The 10118-nt window shown below is 31.4% G+C and overlaps 1 protein-coding gene across 1 annotated transcript; it reads left to right on the top strand.

The window, feature by feature from the left end:
* The first annotated feature begins 8852 nt into the window (after nt 1–8852).
* Nucleotides 8853–9884, top strand: LOC107403696 (serine/threonine-protein kinase ZRK1). Its single transcript, XM_016010609.3, has one exon. It carries the CDS (start codon nt 8853–8855, stop codon nt 9882–9884), a length of 1032 nt encoding a protein of 343 aa, XP_015866095.3.
* Nucleotides 9885–10118: the final 234 nt, after the last annotated feature.

Below are 10118 nucleotides of genomic sequence, written 5' to 3'. Positions count from 1 at the left end.
AAATTTTTATTTTTTTTTAAGATGCAGAACATATATGTGATGGATCCAACCTTAAACTAATGCTAAAATTGTAGAATAACACTAAAAACAAATAAAGCAAATAAAGATAGATCAAACCTGAACAAAATTTGGCTCTGATACCAAATTATATGAACATAGGACGACCTGCTCCTAAATCCGTATTATATTAGCCCGGATTTAATTATGTTCAAGTTTTAGTGGTCAACTCAACCCCTAACCAACCTATGATTAGAAATCTTGGTATATTGAAGACGCCATAATGGATGATGGAAGTCCTATTGATAAGTCAAACTAAAGTACTCACTCTCTAATGGTGTTTTAGGTGTTCAAAGAGAATAAAGAGAATTCAATCTCACAGATAATTTTCTGTATAAAATTCAAGCTTCATTCTTATTGAAAAATAAGTCTTTAAATAGGTTACAAAGTCATAAAATAAAATCCTAATTAACTAGCTAAAACCGGCCACCAAAAGAAAAGGAAACAAGTTGGTCGAATTTTACACTAATTTCCTAAACTAATTTGTATTAATTAATTCCTTAATTTTGAATAAGGAATTAATTAATTTAAAAATAAAAAATAATAAAAAATAACTTTCCTAAGTTTATTTGTTCAGCCAACAAATAAATAAAAACAAAAAAAAAAGTCAAACGCAAATTAGGTAACGAGTTGACTAGTTTGACAACTAAGCTGACTTATGTTTGATGTCTGAGCTAACTTTTGTCTGATGGTCGAGATAAAATGTCCGATGTATGGGTGTTCGATCTAAAATGTCCAATGTATCAGCCTCCACCATTTGGATGCTTAAAACAGATCTTGTATCTTCAAGTATGGACAAGCCCTTTTGAGAATGAATTACTCCCTGGATAAAAGCAGCAAGGTTGTCCTTAAACCTCTTAGCTTAAGCCCTAGTGATTGGCTCAGTCTTCATCCGTATCGGATCAGTATCCCAGCAGGTTGTCAGTTGTGCGAGTTCAGGCGGATTCGCATCAAGGTGGGCCTCACTTGGTCAAAGTCGATCGACTCGGTCAAACTTGGTGAACATGCAGCAAATTTTTTATGTACCAAAGGATGGAGTGTTATAGTTATGTTGCGGTAATAGCATCAGCCACCCTCCTTATAGCCGAAGGACGGCAGGTTTAGTCATTCATATGGGAGTTAAGGGTAAGAAGGTTGGCAGGTATTTTACATATTGAGCATCAGTTATCCGTCTTGGTTGTAAAATGGAAGGATATTTAGCAACGGAACTATTGGGATGCTAATAGGGTCACGTGCAGATTCCCTTTTCCCTTCTTTATCTATCACGTAGCGTTTAGCACACTAAGCATCACTTGGCAGTAATGGTATATCGTATAATGCATCACGTATATTTTTGATATATATGTATATATATTATATTATGTCAGTGTGTACCACACCATATGAGAGCAACAACTCCATTCGGCTTATAGACAGCCTAATCTTGTATTTTTGCACCCCTTTGACTGTATTAATAGCAGTGTACATACAACAGCTGATATCATGGGACCGATATTAGCATATAATATGGTACGTCAGACATATCTCTACCACGATTATGTAATGTATTTATAAATTTTAGTTCTATTTTATCTATTTATGAGTATGATTTTCTATCATCATCATCATCATCATCAGTATCATTGTTATTATCATCATTTGTGATTGTTATTATTATTTTTATTTTTATTATAATTGTTTTTATTATTATCATTATTGTTATTACTATGATTATGATTATGATTATTATTATTACTATTGTTGTTGTTGTTGTTATTTATCGTACTTCTCTGAATGGATGAGTTAATTGATTCGGAGGTATCGTAGCATTTAAGTAAGTATGTAGCATTCAAATAGGTATTATAGCCTTTGAACAAGTGTTGTAGCCTTCCTGCAAGTATGGTAGCCTTCGGGCAGGTATCGTAGCCTTGGGATAGGTCATCTAAATTTCTCAAGAGGTTATTCTATTAATATTATTATTATTAATATTACTTTTTTTTTTATTATCCTTCTATCTACAATTATACATTTGATGTGTTCATAAAGTGGTACAACAATGTAAGACTGTATTAATTGGGTGGTGTGGACAGCATGAGTTATAAAAGCATGTATGTCCCATGCTGAGTAAGGATTTGGGAAAAGTCATGGTTATTTAGGGTATAGGTAGTAAGCCCCAAAAGGGGCTTCGGCACCTATAAAGGCATTTAGTGCATTAATTAATTTTTGTATTTATATTTATGTACTACAATTATTGAAATCCTACATATTTATGAAAACTTATAGTAAAGTGGGAGGAATAAGGTGAATGAATATTTTTGTAGTGAGTTTTTTTTTTTTTTTTTTGCATAGGGTACATTTTGGAGAGTTCAATTTACAAGGAAGATGCTGCTGGATTTTTTATAGAATTTCTAATGGTATTCCCCCTAGTCGGGGCCATCCTAAGGTTTTTGATAGATAACTCTAAAAGGATCTTGACTTCCATGGTGAGTTGCTTTCTTTCCAAAACTTGCATCAAAGAAAAGACAAAAAAATAGCGAAAAAGATTAAAAAATTAGATTAGATAATGAAAGATATTTATGGAACACAATTATCCTATTTAAATCAATTTTTTTGTTTAACCAAATTAAATATTTTATTATGGAGAGATAAGGCATATTTGAAATTTATAATTCAAAAATTGAAATTTAAAAGTCAAAAATTAGATTTAAAAAAAATCGAATTGAAATTCAAAATATTTTTTCCCCCCTCAGTCTCCCCCTACGAATAGATGGAGAAGCCCCATAAAAAAAAAAATGGTTGGAAAACTAATGGAAAAAGCTAAAACATACTGAGAAAGAAAGGAAAAGTGTATAGAAAAAAAAATTTGAACATAGCTATTGGTGGTCTTCTTTTCCATCAAAATACTTATTAATATTATAGCCTCAAGAAATAGTACAATATTTTCTATAGGTAATATGGATATTGGTTATCAATATTTAGACTCAAGGAATTTGCTATATCGAGATGGGCAACATGAATATTGGTTATCAATGAATACTAGGTATTTGGAATAGGTATGTTGTTTTTAAAAGTTTCAGTGGAATGATGTTTATATGATACTTTAGAATTTGATTTTATTATAAATTATTAACTTTCATAGATAATTATTAAAATCATTTATTTTGGTTATACCCCCTTTGCATTACATGAGTTTAACAGTAGTATAAAACTAAGCCAAGATAAGGATAGGAAACTAAACTACTAATCACAAAACAAAACCAAAAGAAAAAAGGAAGAAAGGAAAAGTGTATTAAAAAAAATTTGTTAACATAGCTATTGGTGATATTCTTTTTTGTCAAAATAATTATTAATATTATAGCCTCAAGAAATATTGCGATATTTTCTATAGGTGATATGGATATTGGTTATTCTTTGAGGCTAAACCAATTTTTAGCCTCAAGGAATTCGCAATATGGAGATGGGCAACATGAATATTGGTTATCAATGAATACTAGGTATTTGGAATAGGTATGTTGTTTTTGAAAATTACAGTGGAATGATTTTTAAATGATACTTTAGTATTTAATTTGATTATAAGTAATTAACTTTCATAGATAATTATTAAAACCATCTATTTGGTTATACCCCTTGTGCATTTCTTGAGTTTAACAAGAGTATAAAACTAAGTAAAGATAGGGATAGGAAACTAAACTACTAATCAAAAAACAAAACCAAAAAAATAAAATAAAATAAAAAAATACAAATCCCAAAAAAAGTAAAAATAAATAAACCCTAAAAAGCCAAAACAGGCCATAAAATAAATAAAAAATAAAAAAAAAGCTAAAAATATTAAAACCTAATAAAACTAAGAAAAATCAAACAGCTCAACAATCTTCTTTGAAAATTTTCAAAGATTAAACGTAAGTTATCCACGACTCTTTTTAGAAAATATGGTGTGAAAAAAATAATAATAATAATAACATTCTTCTTCTCTTTGCCTTTTGTGGTCCTCTCAGAGCCTTTTTATTTATTTATTTATTTATTTTTATTGATTTGCTTTCTTGCCAAATCAGCAAGGGGAAAATTTTCCTTTCTTGTTGCTCCTCCTTTATCTTATTCCCTTGGACAAGCATCCTTTCAATTTCTATAAAAATCGAAGATCCCAAGTTGATTTAAGCATTTTATGCTACATCATATAATTTTTATCCAATGGTTACAATTTTCTATTTTTTTTTTTAAGAACTTAATTCTTTTTCCTATCTAAATTAAGAGAATATATAATAAAAAAAATAAAATATATTATGACTTATCAACCTTCAATAATTCAAAAAACTTCATAAATTTTTGTTAAAAAAACCATAATAAAATGATTTTGATTTACAGTTTTTGGTGGCTTATTAGTTTAGAAATTTATTCATATATATATATATATATATATATATAATATTAAATTTATCAATATGTATAAAAATAATTTTGTATTTAGCATATTTATTTAGAAAATATTTATATTTAATATAAAATTGAGTGGTTTAAAGAAATAAATTATAAATATAGAAACTATCAATTATTTTTTATTTTTTTTTCATAAAACTATTCAAATTATTAATGATGATAAATTCTATTTTAGTCCAGTAAAATAGTCTAATGGTTCAAATTTGTTCAAAACATGTAGGATTATATTATTTATAGAACTTGAGATTCTCCATTTCTATATAAATTGAGAGGATCCTAGTCCTGTTCTGTTCTCTTGATCTTCGAATTGTCTCTATACCAGCCTTGCAATAGGCACCTTTATTTTGGACTTGAAATAAGACTATATCTTGACAATTAAAAATTGATAATCTTCACCATTAAATTGAGAGGAGTAGAAACACCAAAATTCAAAAACATGGTTAAAAAAAAAGAAAAATCTTCTTGCAAACAAAATTACAAACCCTTAAATTTACAGCTCTAATATCACACTAGAAAATAGAGTTACAACAGCAAAATAAAAATAAAATGGCAAGTAGCAAAAGTAAAAATAAAAGTCAAAATTATATTAAACTTTGAAGAAACTAATTTAAATTTTAAAGTTATGTTAAACTTTGGGGGAAAAAAAAAAGAAAAAAGAAAAATATTATATTTATAAAAATAAAATCTGAAAATAAAAAATATATATGAAATGTAAAACATACATAGGCATAAAGTCCAATTTATAGACATAAAGCTTTAATTTAAGTAAGAATATAAAACTAAACAAAGATAGGGATAAAGAAACTAAACAACTAATAAAATAATAATAATAAAAATTAACAAACCCTAACAAAGCCAAAACAGGCCATAAAATTAAGAATAAAAACATAAAAAATAAAAAGTATTAAAACCTAATAAAACCAACAAAAATCACACGGCTCAACGATAAGGCAATGTAGAAACTGCAAGCTTTTCGTAATCTGGCATCGATATGCATTCACTAGATGGTTGAATATGGGCAAGTTAGGAACTTCGCATAGACTTGAGGGAGTCATGGCCTCTCTCCTCCTTCTCCATTCCCTTATCCTAAAATTAGACTCCACAAGGTTTAGCCCAGATGGTCATGGAAGGTGCTTCCTTTTCTTGTCAAGATACACGCTTATATAAGGGGAAATATTAAATTTATCTATAATTTTGGTCTTAATATTGTTGTGTGGATACTTTTTTCTTTGGTAATAATGTGGTAATATGGATACAAACAATATTAGACAGAGTGGGAAATAATAATCTCCGTAGCTTAGCATAGTTGATCTTGGACTTGGTAGAAGGATACAAACATTTATGAGACAGAGTGGGAAATTGAAATCTCATAGCTTGCATAACCTTGGACTTGATTGAGTGTGAGCTCTCCTGTGTCCTTGTTGTCATAATCAAACATCTCCAGCCGTGAGTATTTCCTTTCTTCCTTAAAAATTTTGAAAACTTTGTGGTAATTTCCATTGAAGTAAACGGTTCCTTCCCCCCCCCCCCCCCTCCCCCCCCTTCCCGAAATAGTAAGGTGGGAAAGAAGAAAAGAAAAGAGAAAGAATATATGGTGAAAAATGGGGGTATAGCAATGGTAGATGTAATCCAATTCGTAGCTTCTCCGCCAAACAACTCCTTGAAATCACAAACAACTTTCAGTCACCTTCCTTTACTATTAAAGATGAGAAGTGGTTCAAGGCTTGTTTATATAACCACCGAGTTTTAATCAAGAAGTATATTAATGGTTTTTACAGAGATGATGATTATCTTACAGGGGCATGCCGGGACATAGCAGTAACATCGCAAATGAGCACAGCCACAATGAGTTCTGAAACTATTGGGTTGCTGCCTGGAGTTTCCTGTTCCAGCCTTTGTTTATGAAGATCCAGAAAATGGACCTCTTAACAGATACGGGGGCATTAATGGCTCATCACTTCCATGGAAGACGAGACTGGAATTGCAAAAGATATTGCCAATGTACTCACCTACCACCACACTGCATTTTCCTGGCCTATTGTACATCGGGATGTCAAACCAGAAAATGTGTTTTTAGACGAGGATTTCATTCCCAAATTATGCAGTTTCTTTGGCTCATAACCATTCCCGAGGGTGAGATCGGCATGGAAGGACAATTGGATTCATTGGTCCCGATGGCTTTAAAAAATCTTTTGTTACATAGAAAAGTGATGCCTATAGCTTTGAAGTATTTCTACTAGTCCTCATAACTGGAAAACCGGCAGCAGGTTTTTATAAAATCAAAATTTTGGTACGCTTTGTAGCAAACAAAACGTGGAACGAAATGGTGGATTCTAAATTATTGGAAGAGGAAGGAGTAAATACTGAAAAGCAGATATTGTAAGATTTTCTAAACTTGGCACTCAAATGCACTCAAAAGAAGGCTGAAGATAGGCCAATGATGATTGATGTGGCAAAAGAACTCGTCAGAATACACAGCTCCACCACTGCTCCTTAGAGGCTTACTTGTTATCTGTGTTTTCTTTATTCCTTTTTTTAATAAATGTTATCTTGTGTTCCTCGTCCATATGCAGAGAAGCAATGAAATGAAGCATTCATTTATCCTATATTAATTCCGTCCCTGTATCAAACAAAGAAATTGCAAGTAATAGAACCAAATACTCTGTTATTAGAACAGTACAAGATTTCTTGTCCACCGCTATCAATAGCCAAGTTAGAATAGGTCACTATGCCCCACTCATGCTTGCACAAATTCTTAAAGGGGCTATGGCAATTCAGATACATATGAAATTTGCTATCGTTTTCTCTTCTTTTCCCAATATAGCCTAACTGTTCATGATAGATAACCAAACTTTGGTGATCCATGCTAGTAACTTTCATATTGTACAAAAAATGTTTCCTCTACCACAATCCAGTCCTCATTGTTGGACCTGTCCTGTTGAATGTGGTATATTTTGAACAAATCGCACAGGGTGAAACAAGCTTTTTCTACTGCTTAAATAGAAAAAACCTACCAAAGAATATTTGACTAGTTAGAGGACCAAGTAACATGGAGCCTGATTTCTTAAAATAATAAGTTTTATTACTTTTTTATTTTACGGGAGAACTATATAAACTCCTTTGTATGTTCACATTAAAATGGATTCAAAGCACTACAACTCGTATACCATTACAAGTCATTAACAATCATATAACTAAACATATATGCATACTCTGCTAAGATATTATGGAAACAAAATAAAACAAATAATAAATAAATAAAATAAAATAAAAAGAGCTACTGGGCCTACTTACCACTCCAAAATAACTAAAACAAACTTGGAATTTACTGTAGAAAAATTAAGCAAAGCATTAAATACTCATATATGGATTTTCGTGAAAGAACAAATGAATTAAGTAAAGAAATGATTGGATTAAAGCATTCAATTATCACAACATCAATAAATCATATACGTTTTACCTATAATTTTCTTTTTCTTTTTTTCTTTTTTTCTTTTTTACGATATCGGTGTTGGAGAATTTCAAACTTTAGATCAATATCCCAAAAAAAGGGGTCCAAATAAATCGTTATTGTTTCACTCATTTATACAAATATTCAAAGGATTTTTTTTTTGGTAATAAATATTTAAAGGATTTTAGGATCACTTAACAAATGAAACTAGTTATGAATTATCCATCTGCTCGTGAAATTTTTGCTACCAATATATACAACGATTTTTCTCATAGCAACCTTGGTTCATCTGTGACTGACTCCTCATTTGCTAGACGTTTCTTGCTCAAGAGGGTAGTGAAATCTTCAAAAAAATTATAAAATTTTATTTATTTATTTATCTTTTACATATCTCCTTCCATTTTTTTTTTTTTTTAATTCTTTGAATATATTTCGTTAGTTATTTCTGCTAAAGGAGATATGCAAGAAATTTTCACTTTCTAAAGGAACAAACAAAAATAAAAAATAAAAAATAAAAAAAAGTCAGAGCCAAATGAGGAGACAAGTTGGAAAGTTGCCCTTTGACTTTGCAAAAGGTGAGTTTCAAAGAAATCATACTAATAAAAAAAAAATCAGATCCAAATGAAGTGACAAGTTGGAAACTTGCCCTTTGACTTTGCAAAAGGTGACTTTCAAAGAAATCATACTTTATTATTGTAAAATTAGTTGTCTCCTCAAAATAAAATTGGTTCCCCAAATCAGCAGTGATTGAGAGAATATCTCACACGTTGATATTACTCCGCGGTTGTTCTCTTATCTGTATGATCATAATATGAGTGAGTATTTCTCTATCTCCATTTAAATCAAATTAAACTTTGGGATTTTGTAGTAAATTCCATTGAATCAATTGTGTTTGTGTTTGTGCACGTAGCAGTAAGTTCTGGAATATAAGATGGGAAAGAAGCAGAAAGAAGTAAAGGAGAGGGAATCATTAATGCTAAGGAATGGAAGCATGCTACTGGAAGAGCTGATATCATTTTGCAATGGTAAATGCAATCCAATCCGAAGCTTCTCTGCCAAACAACTCCTGGAAGCCACAAACAATTTCCAGTCACCTCTATATAAGGTTAACGATCGATGGTACAGGGCCTCTCTAAACAACCACTCAGTTTTGATCAAGATACACGGACCTCCCACTTTTGCTGAAAGAACATGCCAAGACATAGCCATAACCTCGCAAATGAGCAATCACGGTCGGGTTCTGAAACTACTAGGTTGCTGCTTGGAGTTTCCTACTCCTGCAATGGTTTACGAAGATGCAGAGTATGGACCTCTCAACAGCTGTGGAGGAGTTGTTCCTGATGATGATAGTTGTGACGATGATGGTACCATTAATGGGTCATCACTTTCTTGGAATACAAGATTGAAAACTGCAAAGGACATTGCCAATGCACTCACCTATCTCCACACTGCATTTTCCAGGCCTATTGTTCATTGCAATGTCAATCCTTCAAAAGTCTTCTTAACCAATAATTTGGTGGCAAAACTCTCGGATTTCTCTCTCTCTGTATCCATTCCTGAGGGTAAGAAAGGAGTCCATTTAGATGATTTATGGGGGACTCCTGGTTTCACTGACCCTGAGTTGCTTTCTACATCATTTGTCACGGAGAAAAGTGATGTATATAGCTTTGGAGTGTTTCTTCTTGTTCTCCTAACAGGAAAAGCGGCTATAGATCGTCACAAACTGTATTTGAATTTGACAGAGTTTGTTAAAGAAAATCCATGGGATGAAATAGTGGATCCTAAAGTATTGGAAGAGGAAGCTGCAGGAATTAATGAAGAGCGGAAATTGAAATTGCATTTGGAAGTTCAAGCTTTTCTGAATCTGGCAAAAAGATGTACTCAAATCAAGGGAGAAGATAGGCCGGTAATGATCGATGTGGCAAAAGAACTTGCTCAGATCCAGATATCTACTGCTGCATAGTTGCTTAATCCTTCTTAGTTATTTATAAATTAATATTGTAGAAACTCACTCATATGAGGATTTGGTTTTCTTTGTTTTTGTTAAGTTGGTAACTAGTAACCTTTTAAACAAACATTGTACTTTTAACAAGGGACTAGTAATCTTCATCCATCTTTAGTTGTGTGTACTTATTATATCTATAAATAATTTAAAAAAAAAAAAACTAATAACCTTTAACATACACAACTGTATCTT

Source organism: Ziziphus jujuba, chromosome 7, assembly GCF_031755915.1.
Source record: "Ziziphus jujuba cultivar Dongzao chromosome 7, ASM3175591v1".
Classification (NCBI taxonomy): domain Eukaryota; kingdom Viridiplantae; phylum Streptophyta; class Magnoliopsida; order Rosales; family Rhamnaceae; genus Ziziphus; species Ziziphus jujuba.
This window is presented reverse-complemented; position numbering and strand designations above follow the sequence as displayed.

Bases quoted from the DNA above. Each gene is read 5' to 3' on its own strand.
- LOC107403696 (XM_016010609.3), top strand. From the start codon at position 8,853: ATGGGAAAGAAGCAGAAAGAAGTAAAGGAGAGGGAATCATTAATGCTA.